Here is a 27,869-nt window from a genome sequence, read left to right on the forward strand (position 1 = left end):
TTTGCTCTCCGCCGTGCGTTCGCACTCCGTGAAAGCGCTCGTCCCTCACGCGCTTTCACTCGCACATACAGCATATGGCGCGCGGCGACGGTATTATCGCCGTTGGACTTTATACGGAACCTCACGACGACGGCGACGGCAGAAATGCGCTTGGAGTGTCCATATAATTGCTATCGCAAAAAAACTTAAGGAAAAAAGGGAAAAAAAGAAACGGAATATAGTTTTGAGTCTTGCCGTTCCATCCGGGAACTGGCAGTCCCGTCGCTTCATCTGGAACCTGCGTTGTGTTGCCTAGTCCCACACACGTAGCCGTCACAGGCGTACCGGTCTCTGTAGTATGAAAAGAGTTGGAGAGCACAAAATGAAGAAAGGAAACAACTGTCGCTATTTCGAAGCACACCTTCATACATCTAAATTGTGGCTGTGACTCACGATCATCCTTTATTGCGTGACCTTCAACAACACCGTGTTGTGCTATAAGGCCGCAAATTATAGATCAGAAAAGGAATAAATGCAAAGAAAAAAATGGTTTCATTTTCAGTTACAAAAGCATACATTCGAGCTCATATGTGTTTCCAGGGAACAAGCCACCTCCTGTAAAACGAACAGAATTGTTGAAGTGGCCTTCTCCTCGCAAAGACTAACATTGGGAAGAAGCTATCTTTCGCTAACGTTGTTCAGCACGTTGTGCCCTGAAAGCTGTCGAGGCCCTGCCACAAGCAGCAGATGGCACGTACAGGCTTGTAAAATGTAATGCAGTGTGTTGTGTATTGGATCCCTGTATAACTAGTGTACTGGTATTATACAGGCTATTCCACCTAACTTGGGCCAAACATTAAAAATACACAAATGCTACGTAGGTGGAGAGAACCAAGGTAAAGTTGTTTGCCGTCGCTTGGAGATACTCCTGATTATTTTTGCATTCCGCCTGAATTAGATAATTGCCTCGAGCGGCCAGTCGCGCGGCAATTTTGCGTGTATTCGCGGGCTTCTTTCACGCTCGGAAAAACACTTTTATGCAGCACGTATTGAGCAACAGAAAGTTGTATCGCGAGTTTTTGATGTTGCTCTACAACTTTCTCATTGACACTTTCCATCTAATTATAATAGTATTTGAGAAGTTGATTAATTATTAAGACTATAATATTGCAATTAGGCGGAGCGTAAAAAATAATCTGAGTATCTCCAAGCGACGGCAAACAACATTATCTTAGTTTTGCCCAGCTACGTGGCATTTGCATATTTTTAAATCTAGGTGCATGATAGTTGGTACACCCTGTACTTATACACAGCCGGTCAAGCTCCCATCTCACAGTATTTATTTGGGTACATGAAATAGATTTATTCAGTCAAAGCAAATGTGACTCATCCAGGACAAGAATAGGCAAACACCAGAAGTATATGAATCAAAGCAGCATTCAAAGATACGTTGTGACACCAAGCACATGGCAACGGCTATACGGAACAATACGGGTACATACACGTCACTAAACAAGAATGAACAGGTTTCAAGCCCAATACTGGTGCTTGTGTGTGCACTCACCAGTCTGCCACCAGTTGTCGAGCGTGGGAACGCCGAACGCCTGCTCGGCCCAGCGGAGTGTCTCCTGGTCGCACCGCTCGCCTGCCAGGAACAGGTGCCGCAGCCTGGAGTAGTATCCCGAGGTTGCTTGACGCGCACTCTCTCTTGTTGGAAACAAGATCGCGCACACGGTGCCAGGAAATCTAGCCGTGCTTCTTATATGTTGCGTAAGTTGGAAGACACGAGCGCCTTTCGATTGCTATAAGCGCATCACGATACCATGGAGTTTCCGCGTGTACGACATATAACTTGGGAAGTTCTTTGGAATCGCAGACCCACTGCTGCCACCGCGGCAACCAAAGTTGCCGAGGGCGTCTCAGCTCACCACAGTGCCTTATAAACGTTGCTAAACGATGCCATGACGTTGAACTCTATATATCGCCGCGCGAGGTCTGCTTTGGCGAACGCCGAAGCAACGATGGAGCAGTATAGAGGAGCAACGAAGGAAATCGCGATGAGCTACGGCAAGAGGCAGCGACACATTTAGCGCGCACTGTATGACTAAGCTGTCTCTTGTGTCATGCGGCATTCTTACGATTTATGAATGTTCTATAGTGCGATCCGTTGATCATTGTTATGCGAGAGGCACGTGGGATCGATATCCAGGCACCTCCAGTCAGATTGCGAGGGGACTTATAGTTGAACGCGGAGAGAACGTAATTCGAGCTGACCTCTCGTGCCTCAGCGGAGCGACAGATAGCGAAGAAGCGCTGCTTTCCTTTTACCACCCCCTTCGTCTTCGCATGGACCCAATCGAGGATGACTAGGTCACGGACACGATAGAGTGCCGGTCGTGTTTCTTTCTGTCCCCTGCACAGAGTCTTTCCCTGTGCTCGTCGCATCTTCCATCTATTTCATTATATATTGTATGTTTCAGTAGAACTCAGCGGTAGCGAGCATGAGCAGCTCTGCGGCGGCGCGACATCTCCTTCAGCACCGCAACGATGACGCAACGCTATGTCGAATTTAGCTGTCACCCGGAGTCATACTGACAAAGTACTTATTGGCTGGCGGTGCCTGAAATAAATAGTGGCCGCGGTGGTCCGTATCTATCTATCTATCTATCTATCTATCTATCTATCTATCTATCTATCTATCTATCTATCTATCTATCTATCTATCTATCTATCTATCTATCTATCTATCTATCTATCTATCTATCTATCTATCTATCTATCTATCTATCTATCTCGTAGCGCTTATTATCTAGCATCTCGTAGCGCTTATTATCTAGCAGAGCTCTAAGCTCGCCGCTGAACAGTACTACGGTCGACAGTAAAAGAGAGAGAGAGAAAAAAAATCGGCAAAGCCCCGTGCGTACTTTTTTCCCGGAAACTTCTTTCCCAGTTGTCCTTCGGGGTCCTGCGTGTATGTAATGAGGCACAGATTGAAGCAGTCACGACTGAGCGAGCGGCGCGCGCACCTCTTTGCGGATGACCCTCATGGCCGTGGGCGCGGTGAACATGCCGCAGACGCCGTGGTCGCTGACCACGCGGAAGAAGCTGCTCGCGTCGGGTGTGCCCACGGGTTTGCCCTGCGCACCGAGGAGAGACGAAACGAGCCGCGCGAGACCTCTGCAAGATATCGTGGTTGGAGACAGACAGACAGGGACATCTTTGTATGTGTATCATTGTATGTATGTATTGTATGTACTACGTACATACATACATACATACATACATACATACATACATACATACATACATACATACATACATACATACATACATACATACATACATACATACATACACACACACACACAACACACACACACACACACACACACACACACACACACACACACACACACACACACACATACATACATACATACACATACATACATACATACATACATACATACATACATACATACATACATACATACATACATACATACATACATACATACGGGACGATCATAAGTTATCCAGATTTTTTTAATCGCCTGTTGCACATAACATAATTCTAGTCCTTGAGCTGGATTATTCAGAGAGGCGGACATTACTTGCACCAGAAATCAAAACACATATTCAACTAATTAAATAAAAATATAATTAACGCCTTAATTACTTTATGGCGCATATTGCAATTTACGAATTGTAGCCGGTGAAATTGCAAGGCGTATCCACTTGGAGTGAATTTCCAGAATGACGCCAGTTTGGAGATATGCGCCATTAAACTCGCCGTAAAAAGGCACTCTTGTTTCACTTACATTTTTTAAAACAAAATACTGTTTTATGCATTGAAGCACAAAAGTAACTCGAACGCCCACGTATTACGTCCCACACTTTGGGAAATAATATCTCGAAAGTGGTGTCATCCTGGAGATTCATGTCAAGTAGATGCATCATCTTGCGAACCCCTCGACTACAATTCGTAAATTGCAATATGTGCCGTAAAGTAATTCATTCGAAATTTAATTGTTTTGTTAATGATAGTTGGATATCTGTTTCGATGTCTTGTGTTGGTAATGTTCGCCTTTTCGAATTATCCAGGGCAGAAATTATGCCACCGGCCACAGGCGATATTTAAGAATTCCGCAAAACGTAAAAAGACCACATAACGGGGCAGCGCGAAAAACACGGACGAGGAAAGGTATGTACACAGGACAGGCGCAAACTTTGCACCCGTCCTGTGTACATACCTTTCTTCGTCCGTGTTTTTCGCGCTGCCCTGTTATGTGTTCTAGAATGCACCAACTAGCCCAAACAAGAGCTTTACTGTAAAAATGATCAACCGTATAACGAGACAAGCGTAGCGCTGATTCGAAACCAGCTTCAGGATAAATAACCTAACTATGTCACATTTGCTAAAGTGCATATCATCAAAAATGTTGTCGCAGTTTCACCTGAAAGGCGAAGCATCAATTGCGATAGCAAATTTGTAGAGAGCTATACGGAGTAATGATATTAGCTTTATCAGCTGTATAATCTTGGACATGCAGCAGCACCGGCAACACGCAGAACTGTTGTCGACGCCGTCGGCGTTTTGCCCGCGTTCGCTCAAAATGCGTGCGTCGTTGGTGACTGTTGCCGGAGCCTCTGATATAAATAGCCACTTGGTGCCGCAGCTAAACGTCACCTCCCTTCCCTCCCCCTCCCCCACGGCCTCTAGCGCGTCGGAAGAAGGCGCGTTTGCTCTACATATATGGTGATTGTAAAGGAGGAAAGAGACGCCTACTTCTGCAGCCCTTAAGGGAGCACGGCGCAGAACGCACGTTTGTTCTCCGCCGTGCGTTCACTCCCCGTGAAAGCGCGCGCCCCTCGCGCCCTTTCACTCGCACATACAGCGTTCGGCGCGCGGCGACGATTTCATCTCCATTGACGTCACACGGAACCTCACGGCGACGGCGACGCCGACGGCAGAAATCTGCTTTTGAGTGTCCATATAATTGCTATCGCAATAATAACTAACGCACCCAGAAACGAAGAGACGAGAAAGGTCGTGAAAGAAAGAGGACTAGAGAAAAGAAAGCACGCACATTGCGAACAAAAACATGCGTGTGTCTTTTTTTTTTTTCTTTTTCTCGCGACGTTTCTCTCAGTGTGATGCATAAATATCACAGCTCTCCCAAATTTTGTGATCGCTGCGGACAATACGCGACCGGCTTGCTGCAGTTCGCCCAGCTTTCAGTTCTCTACTAGTGGAGACTTCACTCTATCAACAAGGCACGACAGGTAACACACTGGGAAGCTATACGTACATCGTCGCACTCATACATCGTGTGTTCCTTCATGCGTCCCGTTGGACGGCACTTCCCCTACATGGAGGAAAGAAAACGTCTATAAAGGAAGGAGCGTAACGTCAGGCCTCGGCACGCTAACCTCACGGGACTGCTTCTGGGCCCACCCGCGCGTTGATTCTTGAGAAGCAGGCCCAGGTCGTTCAGGGTACTGTTTGGTTAGAGGTATATCGCTTATAGGGATACTCTCGTCACGATCGGCCTTCGCTCTACTATATCCCTTGTGTATCACGCGGCGCGGGCCTATTTCCTATGAGCATTTCTTTAAAAATTTTTATGACTATACTTCAAGATTGACACGCGAAGTTACCCGAAGTTCCCTTTTGAGCGCAGCTCTTAGGAGCTCGCGTTCCTGCGGCGAACTTCGGCGGCGGCGTAACCGAGCGAATGAGCACAGCGAAAGATGAAAGCGGACGCGGAACACATCGGGGGATGAAAGACGCGAGGAGGAAAGCGGAGAGGAGGGTGCAGCGGAACCATGAGGCGGAAAGCGGAGGCGGAGAATATGGCGAACGCGTGAGAAGAAAAGCGTAGCGCGGCGACGGTGGCTACGAGATGGCACCAGAGTGGCGCTCGTCGTCTGGGAGGTCTGTCTGTAGGCGGCTGCTGTGAATCGCTCCCACACGTCACCCACGTGCTGGCTCTCGGGATCTCCAGATTAGCGAGGACAGTCGCGCCACACTTCGCTCCGTTTGCAACGTGCCGCACGAGACAGATTGTCCGCGCCAGCCACTATATCGCGAGATGAAAACACGTATAGAGTTGCGCTCAAATTTCGCGTTAGGGAGTATCGTAATCGTCGGTGAATTTTTTTCCCTTCCTCCATGTATACCCGCAATTCAACATGGAAAGCCAGTTCTAATTAGTACCCTGTTGCTGCAACATTCTGTTACCTCTATGTTTGTAAACAACGGATGCGCTGCAGGGGTGTACGCCTTTTTTAGAGCTCATTCACACCGGCGACTCGCAGAGGTTGTGCGACCAAGATGGTCGCTTCGGTGGAAAATTTGACTGTTTTGCGTCGGTCGCTCGGCTGCTCGATTTTTCAGTTGCGCGACTACAGTCGCAAAACCGCTGAACCAATCAAGGGCGCAGGCGCAGGACGTCTGTCTATTTATTTTAAGTGACAATGACGGTGCGAGCAAACGTGTGAACGACATCAATCGCGAGACATTTCGGTGTGGCGATGGGCATGCAGGATCGCGTTTGCCGATGTGAAAATCGGTCGCCGTGAGTGATTAGTCGCGGTCAGTCGCGCGACCTCTGCCAATCACTGGTGTGATTGTGCTCTAGAAGTGTTTTTTTTTTTTTTAAGTTTGGTCGGATGCAGTTAAACGTCATCGACAGCTGGGGAGGCCGAAGGGTACGCTCGCTTTCCCGTCATACAGTTATCGAGGAAATTATGTGAAATTTATTATGAAATCATAAGTTCGGTGTGTATGGTACAGAAAATATATGCACGGCAACCAATACGCGCCCAGTATAACGTTCCGACAGCGCGTCGTATGAGACTCCGTATACATACCTCGTACAGGACAGTGGTGACACCCTTGAGCAGGGGCGCGTAGCATATGTACGAGTGTCCGACCACCCAGCCGAGGTCGGAGGCGGCCCACCACACGTCGTCGTCCTTGACGCCATACACCTTCTCCAGGGTGTACAGCAGGTTGACCGCGTGGCCGCCTGCCGGACGAACCACAGCCTGTGCGAAACGCGTATACGTGATCGAACGCTGTTCCGTTGAAGGTCGCCTGTTAGCCGTTATGTACAGGGTATCCCAGTCAACGTAGGTCAAGCTGTCTTAAAGATATCCGATGATTACTGTATTAAAGGAATGCGACGGCTTCTATGTGAGGATAGAAATTGGGTGGGTGCGTCGGAGAGGACATACCGAACAAGACAGAACAAAATAAAAAGAAAAAATATTTTCATCGCCTTGAGGCTTGTACGGTACGATGTTATTACTAACCAAAACTACTTTATACGGGGGCGAAAACCACATCCAACTAAAGAACTACAGTCACCGCAATGTACCTAGAAATAAGTTTGAACACTCGTCGATGTAAACATTGGACCAATAGCAGAGGGCTAATGGTGAAAAGGCGTCGAATCAGGAATGATTATTTTTCTTTTGTGCGGTTTAATCATGCATAATCAGTGTGTACACAGTTATGTCAGATGGGGAGCTATCGCGGTTTTCGCGACATCGCGTGACAGACAGGCGAAGTTGGGAGTGGCCCGAAAATGTTTTGACCAATCGTGGAGGCTGATTTCAGAAATTGGAATCAAAACAGTTTGGAATCATTTTGCGTTATAGCGCCCCTGGTATACAAAACAGTGTATTCGCTCAATTAAGCCAATATGGAGGCGACGTCAGCCAGCTCATAGATGGCGCTATGCGTGCGCAATACGTCGGCTCACTGGATCAAATGGTCGATAGGTAGGCGAGCGTTTTCGCATACTGGTACTCGTCCACAAACCAGACTCACAGTGCAACTCTTCGCGGCATGTTTGCTGACTCCACGTAGATGCACTTCGGTGGTGCAAGTTGACTTTAAAAAATTAAGATGAACTATAGTGGCTTCGAACCTGCACTGAAATAGATATGAAATAGTTGCTTGCGCGTAGAAAATTTTCATAACATTTTTTTTTATTAACACAGGCAATAACAAGTAGAAATACTTGCTTATAGCCCGCATCACGCACCATATCGGAACATAGGCTGAAAATAAGGTAAATGAGGACAAGAATTATACTACTTAAATATTGTGTTGTTGCCCCAGGAAATGACTGTGGCGACCCTCGCCGACCCTCAGCCTATCTCTATCGTCACGCTTTGCCCTTCTTCGTCGCCACAACTCCCCTCAGGTATGAATTCTTGTTTCTCTCTGCGAGCCGTCATCGGCTCTGGCCTAACGGCTACGCGGTCCGAAGCCTGACGACTGGAGGTCCACCGAGCTATCAAGCGCTTTATTCCAAAAACAACGCGCCAGCCCTTTCGCGAAGAAACAGAAGATCGGAAATTATGATGCATATGATGTATGTATGGCTATGTACATACGAAAACGATCAAGTACATTATTACAATATTCTTTTTTCCACCGTACACTATGATTGAGTGAAATGGAAAACAAACTTCACCTTTTACAGTCAATTGCATGTTAGACATATATGATCATAATTTTATGCACCTGCTTATTTTTTCTTTTCATTTGCTGCATATACTTTCGCCTCTTTCGATGAACACATTTCGACTTTTCTTTTCTTTCCTTTCCTTTACTTTTCTTTTGTGCTGCACACATTAATGTGCTGCCTGCTCTTCCATCTGTCATCGGGGCTTTCTTACTGTGTAATTTAGATTTTGATTGGTCTATCATTGCACAGCAAGTTGTCTGTTCGGACGCCCATATACCCGGTGGCCCAAGTTTTCTGCTAAGCCAAGGAACAGCCAGCTCATACTGAGTGTCCCAATTCGAATGAGATTAATTACCCGCGACGCACCTTGGGCAAACCGGTGGTTCCGGAGGTGTAGAGGATGTACAGGGGTTCCATGGCCTCGATGGGGACGCACTCGGCAGGCTGCGCCTTGTCCACGGCCTCCGTCCACACTTCGTCACGACCCGGAGTCATTGGTATGTCGGCCTGTGCATATCCGAAGTCCATTGCGTAAACAGGCTGGCATACAGTGCATGGAGGGGGTTATGCGCTGAAATCGTCGCGACTACCTTAACCCTTCGATATTCAGTGCCTGCTAAGTGCAGACGACAAAACAGCTATTGCAGATGACAAAGACGACTAGTGCAGACGACAAAACGCACAGACAGGCAGGCACGTCGTTCTGCGTTATTGCGCGGTAAAAATCTGAGCGTTCCGGATTACCAACCATCCCGAATCAAAGGTTCGCTCGATCCGGGCTGTACCTTTGATTGGTAGCTGTAAAACATCATGACGTTGTACAGCTACGCACGGTGAAAAGCTACGCTTTTATCCCGATTCTCTTGCATTTAACTACAATGCCCAGCGCAAGGAGCATGCAGAAATAAATTGCGTTAGATTGTCTAAGTATTCTTTCATTCATTACTTGGCAGATAAGAACGATAACTGCGGCAGGATTAGAGACAATATGAACGCCAAAACGCGTCGTCGCTTTGCGCCTTGCCTGTCCCGGGCGTAGAAAGATGAGGCACTTCTTGGGCTTGTGTTCGGAGATCCTGATGGCTTCGTCCAGAATCGTCTTGTATGGCACCGTCCTTTTCGGTTCTATGCCGAAGTTGGCCGACAGGCAGGCGTCTGCCTGCGCGAACCAGGCAAAAAGTAAGCTCAAGCTACTAGGAAGGGCTGTGCTTCACAATGAATGTTCCTTTTTCATAGCTCTTGAAGCTTAATACGCATTATCTCTCCTATAGTTTGATAAGCATAAAATGAAACGTGAACAGAAAACAAACCGATGAGAATTAACGCCTGTTATACATCCTGCAAGCACTCTGTAGCTAGCTTCTAAGCATGATGTCGTCCCCAATGTACGTTTTGGACAGTGAATTAAGCAATTGTTATAAATGCCCAGCCGAACCTGAAAACGGAAAGACGCTCTCCGGTAGTTTTCGACTAGCTCGTGTTGGAGTTTGTGCTAACAGTACACTATGAAAAAAAAAGTAAAATACCAGTAAGAAGTAACCGCAAGCAAAACGATAGTTCACTATCCCTCACAGACTAAAACTAACCTTTTAACGCAGGAGGCGCGTGGTGCATAAAGAGCCATATAGAGGTTAATTTAGTGAAAGCTACTACTTCGTGTTGCTCCGCGTGGTCTATTATGCTCTACGATGGTAGTCTTTGTGGAAGGTTTAGGTTAACTAGTTTCTTCCATTATGTTGGCTGTGCAACTTCCCGGCGCGCACACGTGCAGACAGCTGGTTATAAAATTAGGATCCTACAACATCACGAATTTATCCAAATGCATAGGGCTCCCTGGTACGAATCGTGCTTTCGAAAGTACGGCTATTAATTGATTCTTCTCTTTAACGAAGTCATCATTAAAGACAAGCTGCAATGTATCTCTACATTCATTTGCTAAAGACGAAAGCTAAAAAGGAATAATGAGTTTTGCTATGTTAATTACTATGGAAACACGTTTGCACAATAGCTAAACGACAACTCTTACTGTGAAGGGATTGTACACAGTGACTATATGCAGTGAATCGCACGATACAACAATATATCGTTTGTATCGTTCGACGCGCTGTCCTTCGTAATCGTCTGTTCCTTTCTGCGAAGTGTATACAGTCACTCACAGTTTAATGTTTATGACGTTATAATCACTCACTATGGTTTACTGAACAACACGCGAAAATGCGTCTCTCCCTTTTCATTATTTTCATTCTTTCTCAATACGTTTTTCTTTCTTTAGTACAGAGACGACTTAAATGTGGCCACGCATGTGAAGCTATTACAATGAATCGGATAGACCCCACTAGAGACACGTTCTTCCGGTCGACCTCTCCTCCCTTCTCTTCATTAAGACATCCGTCTGTTCCAGCACTGTAGACGCGGTCAAAATCTGTGACGCCACGGGAAGCTGGCACGTAAACTTCAATGCGGCGTCGCCAGTAGTCAATCTCGTCACGTCTTTTCAGGCTTAACGAACCTCCTTTCAACGGTAAGAGTTGCCGTTTCGCACTTGTACAAACATTCTTCCATAGTAATTAACATAAGAAAACTCATTATTCCTCTTTAGTCTTCGCCTTTAGCAAATGAGTTTATAGCCACGCAAGAACGCGGAGATCGCAAGACGCGCAAGAAAGGAGACGTGTGTCCTCGATGTGCTTTTTTAAATGTACTAGTTGCGTCTAAGTAGCATGCGATTTTAGTATAGCAGGGTGCGCTTTAGTATACGGTGGGGTTTATGTAGTGGTTTATGTAGTAAACCACACCGTATGTTTTTGTAGTAAACCACACCACTAACCTTCGCGTGGTTAATGCGCACGGCGAGCTCCTTGGCGGCGAAACCGCCGAAGACGAGCGAGTGTATGGCGCCGATGCGCGAGCAGGCCAGCATGGCGTAGATGGTCTCCGGGATCATGGGCATGTAGATGATGACGCGGTCGCCCTTGCGGATGCCCCACCCTTTCAGAACGCCCGCCACGCGGGACACCTGGAACCGAAACAAATCGCGAGGTCTGTTCGTTTCGTTCGCGAAGTTTAACCTGAGAGAAATGGCGTAGACAATCTCCGTCATGGCAATCAATCAATCACAATCAATCAATCAATCAGAGCAGTATTCAAATATACGCTGTGACACGAAGCATGGCAATAAAGACACCAAGGACAGAATCGGGGAAATTACTTGTTCTTACTAATTGAATTAAAGAAATGATAAATTAGTGGAAATGAAAGTGAATGAAAAAACAACTGGCCGCAGGTGGGGCACGAACCCACGTCTTCACATTACGCGTGCGATGCTCTCGAATTCGGAAGTATTGATGCCTTCAGGTAGCATGTGTGGGTTTATTATAGCCAGTTGCCTTCACTCAAAAAGATCACGTACACGTGACGCCTGCGGCAGAACGGGTGTTCCACATCCGCCGCCTAGGTTTGCGAGTGGTGGTCTGGCTAACACACTCGGGTTTAATTCTAGTAGATAAACATAAATACCCCAGAAAGAGGATGGCAAAACGGTGGCGCGGTAGCCCAAGTGGTAAGGGCATCGCACGCGTAATGCGAAGACGTGGGTTCGTGGCCCACCTGGAGCCAGTTGTTGTTTCATCCACTTTAATTTCCATTAATTTATCATTTCTTTCATTAAGTTAACAAGTAATTTCCCCTATTCTGTTCTTAGTGTCTTTGTATGTTTGCTTCTTATAATATGACTAATAAAAATCGGGCCCTCGGTTTCCTCTCTTCTCGTTCAAGTATGGCAACAATTATACGGAACAATACGGGTTTATACACGTCAATAAACAAGAATAAAATGCACACATTTTATACAACAGCAACAACAATAAGAAGAAGAATTTATGTACACTGCAAGTCGACGGCCTCTCCCAGCGATCCCCTATTACCAGCTGTCTTGCACCAGCTGATTTCATCATATATGCCTGCCAACTTTCTAATTTCATCAGATCACCTATAGTTTTCCGCCTGTCCTCCGCAAATGCACTTCCCTAGCTTACTTTCGCACCCATCCGGTATAACCCTCATAGACCGCCGGTTGTCTGTTCGACGTATTATATGGCCTGCGCGACTTCGATTGCGATTATAATTGCGATTGCAATTATATGGACACTCCAGGCGAATTCCTGCGGTCGCCATGAGGTTCCGTATTAAGTCCAAGGGCGATAAGATCGCCGCCGCGCGCCGTATGCTGCGACGAGGACAAAGTCCGCCGTGCGCGGTGTTTTCGCGGCTTAGTTCGCGTTGATGCGAGAGGCAGCACGAAGGTCAATTCGCTCGCTGCAACTGCCGCGCTTCCTCACTCCAGCGTTTTGACAGCGAGTTTCCGCGGTCATCGAGTAATACGTGTTCATATTTGCAAATTCGCGCGTTACACCATGCTTGTTAATTTGGCTAGTAAGCCTATGTTTGTAAGTTTATACGGCCAATAAAGCTACTATCTTTACTTCATATAGATGTCTACTAATTTGCTATCGCAATCGATGCTTCGCCTTTCGGGCGACATGCACTGCGACTTTTTTCCTCTTAATGTCAACCAGAATATCGGCTATCCCCACTTGCGTCTCTAATCCACACCGGTATCTTCCTGTATCTTAAAGTTTTACGCCTAACATTTTTTGTCCCACCGCTCGCGTTGCGCGGTTCTTAGCTTATTCTCGAGCTTGTACGCTGAAAGCAAAGTTTCTGGCCCATAAACCAGTACCGGTAGAATGCAATGGTTGTACCCTTTTGGTTTCTAGGATAACGGTTTGCTGCCGGTCGTGACTTTGTTGTATGTTTCAACCCATTTTAAAATTATTTTTGTGTACATTTTCTTCGCATCATCCGTGAATAATGATCTTCTAATCGCGTGCCTCATAATCATATCTTGGTTTTGGCACGTACGACCCCACAATTTAATTGATTTTTATCTCCTTATCGACGCCCTTCCGGAGCAGTCACCTTATTATCTAAGCTAACCAGGAGGCTAGCATATTGCCAGAACAACGTGGAATCAATCGCCGACTCGAAGCGCAGGGTGGCTGAACATGACAAATCAGTTCTGCACGCAAGTCCGAAAGGTGGAGGACTGTTCACGAAAGGGTAAAAATCGTCATCCACCCACTGTACATCAAGGAGCTACAAAGGAAACCCAAACGGGTTTCCCAGAAAAGAAAGAAAAAAAAAACTTGACACTTGAAGAAACATCCGCCCTGGCCTGGGGATCGAAACCGGGACCTGGGCGGTCGCTATACCATCTGAGCTAACCAGGAGGCTAGCAGATCGCCAGAGCGAGGGCGAATTATTAGAGCGATAGCTCTACTACTCCAGGTACAAAGCCGGAAAGCGCATGGTTCCGTAAATCTGACTTTCACGCTCAGCCAAGGTCAAACTGGGACTTAGCCTGCCACTACCGGCGGCTTCTGCGCATGCCGCGTGGGCGCCCATATCGTGAAAGCGATCTGCGAAATGGACAAAGTGCGCGGTCGCGCGGGCCTCATCTTCAAAGCGATCTGCGATGTGTACAGAGTGCCGCGAGTGCTGGTAGCTTCGTATGCGCTGTGCTTTCGACGCCTAGTTCGCGTTGAAGCGAGACGCAGCGTGAGGGTCAATTCGCTCGCTTCTGCTGCTGCCGCGCCGAGCAGTGTCTGTGTGTTGTCTTGTGGTGCAATTGTAGATTCGGTAGTTGCTGACGGCGCCGAGCAGCATCTGTGTCCTTTCCAAAGGCAAGCAAAATCGTGCTATTGCTCGACAAACTTGGTTTAACCGCGTTCAACCACGGCAACTTTCCGACAACTCGAAGCACTTCCAGTGCTAGGAGCCCCCATGCAAATGCTGCCGCCACGGCCGGGATCGAACATGCGACCTCGAACTGAGCAGCGCGACGCCATAGCCTCTTAAGCTATACCTGGGCGGGTAAGGAATGAAGTAGCCACCATAAATGAAGTTTCCTAGCGGTTTTCGGGAGAACGCGTGCCGTTGACACTGAGAGCAGCACGTGCGTTGCTAACAGTTAGCAGACCTGCGGACATATACACACACCTGTTCCTTGAGCTCCTTGTAGGTGATCTTGGCCACCATGTTGGTCACGGGGCTGTCGTAGATGATGGCCACGTTGTCGCCTCGCCCGGCCTCCACGTGCCGGTCGACGGCGTTGTAGCACACGCTGATCTCGCCACCCGGAAACCTGCAGAGCGCGCGCGCAAGCCGGTCTGTTACCGACGTCACTCAATCGCGCAACCAGTTGGTTTAGTGTCTGCACCACTGAGCAAATCGTGACACGAAGTCTCGCCACTATGCATGCGTGTAGTTAAACCTGCGGTTCTGCATTCGTGAGCTTCTTTATTGTAATTACGCATTTCTGCCTGTTTTCGACCGTTGGTCAAGGCCTCCCACAAAGTTCGCTCATGGCATCAGATCATGCATGGTTAGTTGGGGAATGCAGCGCAAGGAAGACAGGGACAAAGAAAACACGGAACACTGGACGAGCGCACGGAACACTGGACGAGCGCTCGCCCAGTGTTCCGTGTTTTCTTTGTCCCTGTCTTCTTTGCTCTGCATTCCCCAACGAACTATGTTTTTGCTCTGCATTCCCCAGCTAACTATGGACCAACTCGCCCAAATCAAAGTCACGTTTGACAACATTTGTTCTACAATGGGCCTTATTCTGTCTGGAAATTTTCGTACCGACCCCGCTATAATGTGTGCCAACCTCATGGCCATTCTCACCTGCCAGTCCAGAGTAATCACCTACAGTATATCAAGCGGAAGCTAGTTCCAAATCAAGTTCAAGAGTTCTTCGGTTTAATTCAGCCATCATGGGGCCACTGTATATAGGCGCATGTGCAATATACTAAAATCCGAACAGCGCTCGTCTAGCGTTCCATGTTTTCTTTGTCGCTGTCGTCGTATTGGGGAGGCCATGTTTACGGGAGTATGACCCATTGCCTAAGGGGGTAGCCAATGAGCCATTTATTGTCTTACGTAACGGACAGATTTATTTTTGAAGGAATTTCATGGAAATCCATCCAGAATGAACGCGCTCGGGAAAGGCCTCGTCGTCGACGTGCCGATCGATTCTATAGCGTAGGCGAAACGTCAGCGAGGAACCGCGGACCGCGAGTTGAGGGAACGCAATGTTGAGGCCAAACGTCAGCGTCGTCTAGCCCTCCAGGAACCCGACAATGGTGGTGCACGCCTCGGCAATGCTAGCGCCAACTTCCGCGGTGCGACGGCCAGGTTTCTACACGAGTTTCTCGACCGGAACTTCGGAGCCAGCTGCAGTGCGTGTGACCGGTTGTGGTTCGAGCACAACGTGGTACGCGTCAGTGCAATTCGTTCGGAAGAACACCGAAGAAACACATGACAAGCTTCGCTTGCCTCCATTTCCTCGACAGGGGAAGGGCTACTATTTTTTTTAGAGCACAGCCCTTAGGCGCCCGTTCCTGCGTTGAGCGTCGGCGTCGCTCGGCGGCCTCGGCATAACCGAGCGCACGAGCACAGCGAAGAATTTAAAAGCGAACGCGTAGCGCAACGGGGGATGAAAGACGGCGATAGCGAAGAGAGCGCAAGGAAGAAAGCGGAGGAGGAGCGTATGGCGAAAGGTGAAGAAAGTGCAGTGGCATAGGAGACGTGCTTCGCGTCGATGACATCATCACTAAGTCATGCGGCGAACGCGTCCACCGATACAATATATGGAAGCAAACCGCTCGCATGGCTTCGTACCCACCACGCATGCGCTACATAGCCGCTGAGCAGAGGCTCAGCGCCGCCGCCGAGAGGACCCTGCCGTTCAGGTCCAAATTCTTTGCATCAATGTATTGCGAATTCAAAACACCTAAACAGCTGCGCTCAAATTTCGCATTAAGAGTATCGTAATCGTCGGTGAATTTTTATTTATTCATTTACAATACTGCTGCTCTAATCTGAGAGCGCGGCAGTTAGGCAATACAGTATATATATTCATGTATACGTCAGTACACAGGATTTAACAGGGGGAGGGCGGGAAGAGGGGGCGGCTGCTGGTGTATTGATGAATCGTAGCCTCGTGCCTGGGGTTCGCGACCCAAAATATTTTTTTTTTAATCTTCGAAGTGCTCTACTGTACGTATACCTTCTGCGATAGAGCTTTATAACTCTCGTTACCAGAGGAGAGAGAGAGAGTTTGTGGTTGTGAAGAGGAAGAGGCGACCACAATCTCTGTCTCTCCGCTGGTAACGAGAGTTATAAAGCTCTATCGCAGGAGGTATACGTACAATATAGCGGTCACCGACACAGACAGACAGACCCGCAGCCAATCTCTCTCACCACTTGGTGAACGGGCTTCGGTGGTCGTCAATGACGCGTATCCACTTGCGATCCCAGACGAGGCTGCTGGCCACCTCGGGCCAGAAGGCATCGGGTTCCTCGAGCGCCGTCCGGTAGGCGTCCGCGTAATCTGCGCCCACGACGCTCGCACCACCGCGCCCGTGCCTCTCGGTCAGCGAGCGTCCGTGACAGTGACGGCGGCCGCACGTCCATGGCAACGCCGGCGACCAGCAGTGGGACTTGGCGCCGCGCGGCAGAAGCAGCAGCCGCCGAAGAAGCAGCATGCTCGGTACGAGCAACGCGCAGCCGCTTGCTGGTTCGCTTGCCTCTTTGCTGCTTATTCCATGGCACTTGCCCACTACGGGGGATTGACCGAGCGTCCGGCGGTTAAGGGAGGAGGAGGAGGAATGAATGAATAAAGCCTTTATTTTAAGGAAGGGAACGCCTATAGGCCGCTGTTGGGGATTAGGTGGGAAAGGAATGTGGGTTCCCGGATTGTTGGCTGAGGCACATCTTCATCTCAGTCTTTGATCTTCCGCTCTATGCAGACTCAGGTGCATGTTCAGTTCCGCCGCTCTCGCATGGCCTGGTCGACCCCTTCTACACTACTCGAAACAAGCCACTTAGTCTGGAGGAGGAGGAGGAGGAAAAACTTTATTTTCGTCAGATATTGGAGCGCTTTGAATTATTGGGTTCCTTCTTCTGCCAGGCGTTGTGAGGTGGCCGTAAGCCCTTGAATTTCGGCGACCTCCAAAGCCGAGTTGACGGACGGTCCGCAGCTGGACCGCGGGATCCGAGCTTGACACCGCTATACCTCCCAGTTCGAAGTGTCTTTAAGTTGGAGTTCCGCCCTAGGCTTTAGCCCGGCCGCAGACAGTATACAGCTGTCTGCGTGATGTACGGCTAGGCGTGTGGAATCCACACTTTCTCCACTGACATTCAGTTTGGTCGCCACTGTGATCATAGTTTCACACCGAGATCACATAGTAGGAAGCTCGATCTATCGGTGTGGTTAGATAATTGCTATACAAGGCGCGGCTAGCGCTGGGTGTGTTCATGCACACAATTTCTATCTATGTTAAACTTCGCGCTATGCTTCCCGCGGAGGAGTGCTTAGAACTTCAGTGCACCAGAGAACGCACTCTAGCCGCTCTCGTCCCTGTACGGAGCGCGCGCATCCAGTCGTCCATTTCCGTACGCATTCAACCTTAATGCTTCGCACGAACGGTGGTGGGCGGCATACAACGCCGTAATTAGCCTCTCAGTCGTTAAGGGCGCCGCCCTGGCGGAAATAGACTTGCAGTACCCAGGACCGAACGTCGCTTTTAAACACTTGACAGAAAGCGCCGCTGAGGGAAAAACAGGGGGGCACACACTGATCGGTTGACCTTCTTCGCTGTGAGGCCATTACGCTGTTTTTCTTTCCGACTAGCTTGGCTTGTTTGTCTCCTTTTTTTTTTCTTTTTTGCTTGTCTTCCTGTTTGCAACAAAACGAGTAAGCTAGCTCGCGGACGCGGTGGTCGCTTGTTTATCGTACTTGTTTGCGGACTAATTAGATGGTACGTGTAGAGGGAATCGGCCACGCATCGGACCTTTTACGGCGCTATGGCAGATCCGCCTCTGTTTAACAGGCGCGCTGCCATTGTTGTAACGTGCGATGTTTAACGACCCGATGACGTACCGCCGATTAGATTTGGCTCATCTCTAACAAGTTTCTAAGCGCAGTCCACTCGCGACAGTTCAAACTCGGTTTATCAAAAATTCAGCCTAGTAATTCAAACATGTCTTTTCAAAATTTTGGTAGCCACCACGCGCGCTTCGTTTTTGAACCGCCCAAAACCAAGCCGCTCAAACCAAATAAACCAATTAAGAGATTTCGAGTAATTCAGTGTTGTTGGTTTTGGAATAGAAATGAGGACGAAGATGCCTAATGTGCGGAAGAATTGGAAGAACGGTGAATATCTCAGCAACCTTCAGCTTGCAGATGACATTATCCTATAGAGCAACAATTTGGGGACTAATTACAACAAATGATTGAGGACCTTAACCGAGAAAGTGTAAGAGTGGGGTTGAAGATTAATATGCAGAAGACAAAGGTAATGTTCAATAGCCTGGCAAGGGAACAATAATTCAGGATCGCTAGTCAGCCGGCAGTCAGGAGTACGTTTATCTAGGTCAATTACTCACAGAGGACCCCTGATCATGAGAAGGAAATTTACGGAAGAATAAAATTGGGCTGGAGTGCATACGGCAGGCATTGTCAAATCTTGACTGGGAGCTTACCATTGTCGTTACTCTAGCCGCTCTCGTCCCTGTACGGAGCGCGCGCATCCAGTCGTCCATTTCCGTACGCATTCAACCTTAATGCTTCGCACGAACGGTGGTGGGCGGCATACAACGCCGTAATTAGCCTCTCAGTCGTTAAGGGCGCCGCCCTGGCGGAAATAGACTTGCAGTACCCAGGACCGAACGTCGCTTTTAAACACTTGACAGAAAGCGCCGCTGAGGGAAAAACAGGGGGGCACACACTGATCGGTTGACCTTCTTCGCTGTGAGGCCATTACGCTGTTTTTCTTTCCGACTAGCTTGGCTTGTTTGTCTCCTTTTTTTTTTTCTTTTTTGCTTGTCTTCCTGTTTGCAACAAAATGAGTAAGCTAGCTCGCGGACGCGGTAGTCGCTTGTTTATCGTACTTGTTTGCGGACTAATTAGATGGTACGTGTAGAGGGAATCGGCCACGCATCGGACCTTTTACGGCGCTATGGCAGATCCGCCTCTGTTTAACAGGCGCGCTGCCATTGTTGTAACGTGCGATGTTTAACGACCCGATGACCGCCGATTAGATTTGGCTCATCTCTAACAAGTTTCTAAGCGCAGTCCACTCGCGACAGTTCAAACTCGGTTTATCAAAAATTCAGCCTAGTAATTCAAACATGTCTTTTCAAAATTTTGGTAGCCACCACGCGCGCTTCGTTTTTGAACCGCCCAAAACCAAGCCGCTCAAACCAAATAAGCCAATTAAGAGATTTCGAGTAATTCAGTGTTGTTGGTTTTCGAATAGAAATGAGGACGAAGATGCCTAATGTGCGGAAGAATTGGAAGAACGGTGAATATCTCAGCAACCTTCAGCTTGCAGATGACATTATCCTATAGAGCAACAATTTGGGGACTAATTACAACAAATGATTGAGGACCTTAACCGAGAAAGTGTAAGAGTGGGGTTGAAGATTAATATGCAGAAGACAAAGGTAATGTTCAATAGCCTGGCAAGGGAACAATAATTCAGGATCGCTAGTCAGCCGGCAGTCAGGAGTACGTTTATCTAGGTCAATTACTCACAGAGGACCCCTGATCATGAGAAGGAAATTTACGGAAGAATAAAATTGGGCTGGAGTGCATACGGCAGGCATTGTCAAATCTTGACTGGGAGCTTACCATTGTCGTTGAAAAGAAAAGTGTCCAATCATTGCATTCTACCGGTGCGAACATATGGGGCAGAAACTTGGAGGTTAACAAATAACAAGTTAAGGACCGTACAAAGAGCGATGGAACGAAAAATGTTAGGCCCAACGTTAAGAGACAGGAAGAGAGAAGTATGGATCAGAGAACAAACGGGGATAGCCGATATTCTAGATGACATTAAGCGGAAGAAATGGAGCTGGGCAAGCCATGTTATGCGTAGGGTAGATAACCGGTGGACCATTAGAGTTACAGAATTGATACCAGGAGAAGGGAAGCACAGTCGAGGACGGCAGAAAACTAGGTGGAGTGATGAAGTTAGGAAATTTGCAGGCGCAAGTTGGAATCAGCTAGCGCAGCTTTCGCCTTCGAGTCATCTTAGGGATAACATAAGAAACCCTGTGAATTTTTGCAAGCGTGCTATTTTTTTTTTTTTTTTAATATTCGTAGTCCCTGGGTACTCGAGTTAACACGAGTAGACTGCACTAGCTTCCGACATGACCGACGCTCGGCCTTGCTTTCGTGACTATTTTTCCAAATGGCCCCCGTTTTACGTCTACTCGCTATAATGACCATGTCATTTATGTGCCCCAATCGATCGTCGCGTCACAATTCCGCCAGCGGACGCTGTAGTAGTCGGCGTTCAGCAGACTGTGTGCACACCGCGCACATTGTCGCGAGGGATTGTCGCGGCGCTTACCGTTTCCATGGCAACGTTTTCAACTACGCGCATGTATTGTTAAATGCTTCGCCAACAAAACCACGGGATTTAGAGAAGCGAGCTTCTCCTTATTAAGACCGTTGATGCGGAGTAGCCAGCTTTAAAGGTTTCTACTACATACGTACAGACCGATTCGACACCATATCTCAACGTTCGCATACTGAGAGTCCATGTTACAAAGATAACGAACAAGGGCTACACTTATGGTTGCGCTCCTCAGGAGATAATAGTTTAATTACAATGTTATCATAGATTAAACTAGAGCAGCCACGTGTTTACCGTTGACTACCAATAGGAAGTGCAATATATTGTACCTGTACATGATGATTTCAGATTTCGTATCTAATAGTTATTAGTTTATCTGACACAGGGCTGTGCGAACACGTTTTTTTTTTTCTCATTATTATTATCCTCTGGTTCTCTCTTTGTAACTCTTTTTTTATTTAAGTATGTGTGTGTGTGTGTGTGTGTGTGTGTGTGTGTGTGTGTGTGTGTGTGTGTGTGTGTGTGTGTGTGTGTGTGTGTGTGGTGTGTGTGTGTGTGTGTGTGTGTGTGTGTGGTGTGTGTGTGTGTGTGGTGTGTGTGTGTGTGTGTGTGGTGTGTGTGTGTGTGTGTGTGTGTGTGTGTGTGTGTGTGTGTGTGTGTGTGTGTGTGTGTGTGTGTGTGTGTGTGTGTGTGTGGTGTGTGTGTGTGTGTGTGTGTGTGTGTGTGTGTGTGTGTGCATGTTTGCGCAGACATACCTAAAATTGTTAGCATATTTACTCTCGACTGTTAATTATTGATTAGATAATACTTTCTTGTCTCGGTAGTGGTATCTAATTGGGTTGTATCTGTCTTGGACTTGTATTTTCTTTGAAAAATTGTTTTATACATCATCTACGTGAGCGTTGCGGACTTGCTATTCTCCATGTATAGTTACCGGCTGTAGCGGATTGCCTGGACGCAGTTATGCATTGATTGATTGATTGATTGACACGCTATATTAAAGAAGGCAAAATGTACGATATCAGAGGTAAAAAAAGGTGGCCCCCTAAATGCGTCGCTGTTTTGCGGCCACCTGACCTATCACGCAACTGTTACACCTGTCGCTCTGGAAAGTGTCATGCTCAACTGTAGGGATGCTGTATAATGGGCCGACCTGCCGCAGCTCACACTGATACTCAACTTCCAGGGTCCCGGATAATTCGCACAAGATGAACGAATCAAACATAAACATTCAACGAACGTTGGCGGAACAAACAGAAAAACAAAACATTGAACGAACATTGGCCCCTCATCTAAACCCACACGAAAATTAATTTTGAGGTTATAATAAACTTATTATATTAAACTTACTTAACGCTGCTACGCGTGAGACCGGACCTCCCGTTGGGCCGCGTTTCGAAACCCGGCAGGAGATTCGCTGCTCCAGAACTATAGGCTATAAGATACACAACGCATCTCACTCGATCTGCCTATAGCTTTGGAGCGCCAGGTGTACCACGTGGTCCGATGATTGTCGCTCGCAGAGGAGCAGGTGGCTTAGAAAATTGTGATACTCTAGACGTACGACACGTAAAAACATGCATATCTAGTGCGCTGTGTGAACGCTACTTGCCACTTGGTCCGCGGCTTCCTGGCCATGTCGAGCACCCTGTCCCACTTGCGGTACCAGGTGAGCCTCGCGGCTGTCTCGGCCCAGAAGTTCTCGGGCTCATCCAGGGCACGTCTGCAATCGCGAACGTAGGGCCTCGAAGGAGCGCAACACTCCTTGGCGTTCACGTTGTTCGTACCGACACCCAGTCCCAGCTTGACGTTGCAGCACAGAGCCACCTTGGATGCCATGTCGTCCTTCTTCGGGCAGTCAGGGCACTAATCCGTCACGCTTCTCTGTATAGCACGCGTTGGTGACTATATTATAGCTGCGAACAATTACACCGTGCCGGCAGGAACAGTCACTGTCGCAAACGATTACCTTTCGTTGCAGCTGGTCAGTTGGAACCGATTTCCGTCAGCACATAGCTATACACACTTTGGGCGTCATGACGAGCGTTAAACTTTTCCCCTTTTTCGGGTGGCGCACACGACAAGAGTTCACTCTTTACGACGGCAGTCAGCAACGATGTCAAGGGCCACGGCGAAATGCTTTAAGCTTCGCCCCAGAGCACTGCACAGAAGACAACAATGTTGCGAAGAGCAGCGTCGCCAGCTTGAGAACCCCAATCTCTCTCAATCAGCGCAAACTGCCTTGTACGGCGTGGCTTCCTCGTTCGGGTCGCGGTCGAGAAACAGCGCGACGATGTCGACGACGACGACGACTGGGCACCGATGGTTACCCGTCGCGGGATATAGTCACTGTTGCGAATAGGCACGCTACAGCTTCGGCAGTGGGAATCTCTGCCGTAAATGCCCCGCACGCATGGACGGTCCTGCGGTGTGCGCCGAAACGGAAAGGCTCGCATGTGGCGCATTACAAGGTATATGCACCGTTGCTTTATTCATGTTCGAAATGGAGAAAGTGAAACGAAAGGCTAAAAAGCACGAGAGAAAAAAGAAAAGAACTGCTCTATGACGCTTGTTTGCCGTCCTTAGTGAGTGTGGAAACGATATCGAGAATTTTTTAGAGGTTAAATGCGAAGGAACGTCTTCGCTGAACGAGCTGTGCGGACCGCATTCTACTACTTCCGACGTGGGAGAATCGACTGAGAAAGGCATAACAGCCTCATTATGGGACGGCCTCATACGAGGCAGCGCCCTTCAATTATGAAAAAAGCACAGAGGCTTGTCTTTTATATATATATGCGGCCTCAAACGGAAATCTTTATAATACGCTGTATACGTCCGTCGGCCAACTGTGGCTCCGGAAGCAAGACGATTAGGCATACGTCTGGGTCAATTGAGACGTGTCTTTGCCTTGCGCTGCGCTCATTACTTGCAAAGCACTCAGCATGGCGTATACAATAAGTAAATGACTCGAGAAAAACGATTAGGAAGCGGTCTGGTGGGCCGTTGAAAGACGCTCCTATGTTTATATGCCGCACACATTATTTGAATGAAATCGCTACGCCTCTATTTTCGCTTCTTCCATAGTAAAGTGGGGAATCCCCGTCGCTTATGGTCTTAGTGATAACTCGGCGGAACGCTCACGTCCTTTCCACGAACGCTGCGACATTATATATTAAACTGAAACCCGCTTATAACGAACCTGGGTAGAGCGAGTTGTGCTCTATATATCTTGACAGCATGTTCGGGGGTAATCTGGGGCGCGATCTTGTACGCGTTCCAAAATGGAACGGAGGCGTTCCGTTCCATCGAGCCGCACACGATTGGTCAATTTGAACGTCGTGGTTGAAATTGGCCAATCGTGTGCGGCTCGATGGAACGGAACGCCTCCGTTCCATTTTGGAACGCGTACAAGATCGCGTCCCTGGTACAGCACTAAAAGAGTTGACTGTTGGGCTAGTTGGTGTTTAGACATAGGAACCATTGTTAAAAGCGCAAAACCACACAACACAAGATAAGACCAGACGAGAGGTATATATAGCTGGAGATCGGCCTTCAATAAATCAGTTGTCAGTTTGCGCCTGTGCTCGTCTGGTCTTATCTTGTGTTGTGTGGTTTTGCGCTTTTAACAATGGTTCCTATGCCTGGTACAGCAGTTTCGGCAGGGCGGCACGCAAGGACGGAGGGTGGTGAAGGGGAAGAGCTGGTGGGGCAGCGACATCCTGGTGCACAAAAATTTCGAGGGGGTGGGGGGAGAGAGAGAGAAAATTATAAATTAAAGGCAGGGAGGTTAACCAGGACTGAGCCCGGTTGGCTACCCTACACTGGGCGAAGGGAAAAGGGGAACGATTTCATCTCCATTGACGTCATACGGAACCTCACGGCGACGGCGACGGCAACGGCGACGCCGACGGCAGAAATCTGCTTTGGAGTGTCCATATAATTGCTATCGCAATAATAAGAGAAGAATAGAAAGTCCGATGTGGATATCACCGACGTAGCAACGAACGTAGAGGGGGGGGGGGGCATGTCCCATGTGCTCCCCTCCCCCCTGGTTACGCCTCTGGGACATAGGATGTGATATGGCGCATAACCCAGTGAATATCGAGCTAGATACTCTATCGGGTTGCTTTGTTATTTAATCATGCTACTGCAAGAGTCAGGTCACGATGGGGTGTTTCAGCAATGTGGCGCAGCTATATTCTATATCCGTGTACAACAAACACATAATAAAAGTTCGTTATACCGGGTTCGGATATATCGAATTACTTGATATATCGAAATACGTATAGGGCACGAGGAACCTGTTTGTTATAACCGAGTTTTACTGCGCTCCACCCCGCCAGTTCCAAGCAGTGCGGCGAAGCTATGCTGCCGGCTCGCGTCAGACAACCATGGAACGAAAACCACAAGGAGGGCTCCTCCATCGCGCACTTAATCCACGACACGGACTAGATGGAAAGATAACGCAAGGGTTGGAGACGCAAAATGAAAAGCCTTCTTCCTTTCTATGTTGCAGCCAGCCGACCCTCGTCCTGACAGGCATAACCGAGCAGCGTCAGCTGCACTGACACCGAGAACCCGTGAGACAGTGTAATTTATTAAGCGGCGCGATGTTCCTAAAACTGAATTAGAAGGACACTAAAAGCAATGCTAAATCATGTTTCAATTCTGGTCCCAAATATTCCTTCAAATTTTCATTCATTTGGGCAAAAAAACGTTGGTCTAGTGGAGAAACTTTTTTTTTCTGTTCTTTTTGCGTCTGTATCTCAGTGTCGTTACGTCAGTGGGACGCCTCTGATCCCAAAGTAATCCTTGTATTAGGGCAGTTTTCAAGGACGAAAAGTGGCCGAAGCTTGCTAAAGTTGAGCGCTTGGTTTCGTTAGGATAGGATGTGTAGTCCGTTATTAGTGATAAGCAATTATCTAGGCCCAAGCAAGACGATGTCGAAACGTATGACGTCATAGCGAACTCGTGGCGGGAAGTTCAGGGCGACGTCGTCAACCGTCTCTCGTTCCGGCGCCGTTTCTGACTTACCCAAGTATGCTCTCACGATAACAGTAGCTGTTTTTCTATTGAAGAAGTGCAATTTGCTAATGAACCTTAGCTTGCCGGTGCCGCACCCGCTGATGCCTCCTGCGATGTTATGATGCCCGCGGCCTCCCCTTTTCGATCAATCAGTCAATCAATTAATCAATTAAGTTTTATAATAATAATAACAATAATAATAATAATAATAATAATAATAATAATAATAATAATAATAATAATAATAATAATAATAATAATAATAATAATAATAATAATAATACTGAGAAATAAGACGGCCCAATAACATGCCACCCTTACTACGTTACCATCGTTACGTTTTTTACCAGGAACAGCTCGGACCCTTTGTATATACTGGTGCACTTAAAAAGAAGGCGGGGCGTTAAAGGGAGTTAATCAGACAACTTGATTACCTACACATGTAGAGAACACAGGGAAATAACTAAAATATGTCAATACAGGCGGAATACTTGTCGCATGTTTTTTGACGTCGAGTCGTAGGGCACTAACAAGATAATAATAATAATAATAATAATAATAATAATAATAATAATAATAATAATAATAATAATAATAATAATAATAATAATAATAATAATAATTTATTTACCGTGCCCAGTAACAACCATAAGGTCCGAGTGCTGATCGATGCGGATTATAAGTAAAAAGAAACAATGAATAAGGAGAACAATTTTGAAAAGAAGAATATACATACAAGCCGCAAGGTGAATAATAATGATGATGATGATAAAGTTACTGAGAAATAAAACGGCTCAATAACATGCCACCCTTACTACTGTCTTTCACCTCGTACTTCACTCTGCATTACACCTCTTCTCGCCATTATTCTCTGGACAAACATCAAACCGATCGCCTTTGTCCATCAATACATCACTGCGTCGACGTGCGTCTTATAGTGTGCAACCACCCGATTTTTTTTTTTAATCGCCTATGGCAGATAGCACAATTCTAGTCCGTGAGGTGGTCTACTCGAAGAGGTGGACATTACTTGCGCAATATCTTAAAATGCATAATCGAATAATTAACAAAAATCGCTAATTTTCTAGCTAATTACCTTATGACACTTATTGCAATTTACAAATTCTAGCGGGTGAGACTGCAAAGCATTGTGGGTGCTGTAATTCCATATCGACATTGTGGGTGCAGTGTACGTCGACAGGGCCTGTCATTTATTGCCTATATTTACTTGGACACTGATGTAGTTATTTGTCAAGTTTCTACAAAGATGTACGGTATATCAATGGCCAAACTATGCCAGAACGGGGACCTTCATCAGGCCATTTACACCTCTTGAAATTTAGAGAATACTTGATCAATCGATCAATAAAAATTGCTTTTTCGTGTGAATCGCATGCCCATTTTTGTTTATTGTTCAGAGTATTGAAAGAAAGGAGCCTCGCCTGTCGAATGTCATGTTGGTAAATGTCATGCTTTACCAACTGGTCCTTACTCATTTAGAAGCGGGTGTCATGATGAAGCCGATGAATGGAATTAGAAAAGATGAAAGGCTGGTAAATTATTTTATGCAGCCATTTGAGATACGTTACTTACGCGCGTAGGGGGTTAAGCTGAAATGAAACTGAAACTGGATAATACCTTTCGCTGCACATTTTAGTAACAAATTTTTGTAGAAAAATTTAGTTTATGTTTTACTATTTATGAAATGACATTTTCTTAGCTTGCGTTTTTTTCCATTCAAATGAACTTTCAGGAGCTTCGCGGGGTTTATTTTCGTCTTTCTTGACTGCCTTTGTTCCCCACCAGGTGGATCAAGGAAATTTGTTGGTTAAAAATGGCAGCCGAGTGTGATGCGAGTGTGAAGCAAGGTATGTTTCAGAATTTTTCTGCGTGG

General features: G+C 47.2%; 2 protein-coding genes across 3 annotated transcripts in view; one reads left to right on the forward strand and one right to left on the reverse strand.

Annotated features, from left to right (window-relative positions):
• LOC119450541 (acyl-CoA synthetase short-chain family member 3, mitochondrial-like) overlaps window positions 1-17,071 on the reverse strand; it is a 32,751-nt gene extending 15,680 nt beyond the window's left edge. Inside the window, 10 exon segments of the mRNA XM_049665956.1 lie at window positions 235-330; window positions 1,544-1,647; window positions 2,904-2,944; window positions 3,006-3,116; window positions 6,856-7,032; window positions 8,832-8,972; window positions 9,490-9,624; window positions 11,293-11,481; window positions 14,523-14,667; window positions 16,788-17,071. Of these exon segments, the coding sequence (XP_049521913.1) occupies window positions 235-330; window positions 1,544-1,647; window positions 2,904-2,944; window positions 3,006-3,116; window positions 6,856-7,032; window positions 8,832-8,972; window positions 9,490-9,624; window positions 11,293-11,481; window positions 14,523-14,667; window positions 16,788-17,071 (1,423 nt within the window).
• A 10,726-nt stretch (window positions 17,072-27,797) lies between these two features.
• LOC119450545 (transmembrane protein 41B) overlaps window positions 27,798-27,869 on the forward strand; it is a 29,656-nt gene continuing 29,584 nt past the window's right edge. Inside the window, exon 1 of one of the 2 annotated variants that reach the window (XM_049665953.1) lies at window positions 27,798-27,843. In XM_049665953.1, the coding sequence (XP_049521910.1) occupies window positions 27,810-27,843 (34 nt within the window). In that variant the 5' untranslated portion in view covers window positions 27,798-27,809. The remainder of the gene's footprint in view (window positions 27,844-27,869) is intronic. The other variant, XM_049665954.1, reaches the window with a different exon arrangement.

This window comes from Dermacentor silvarum, chromosome 4, assembly GCF_013339745.2.
Source record: "Dermacentor silvarum isolate Dsil-2018 chromosome 4, BIME_Dsil_1.4, whole genome shotgun sequence".
Classification (NCBI taxonomy): domain Eukaryota; kingdom Metazoa; phylum Arthropoda; class Arachnida; order Ixodida; family Ixodidae; genus Dermacentor; species Dermacentor silvarum.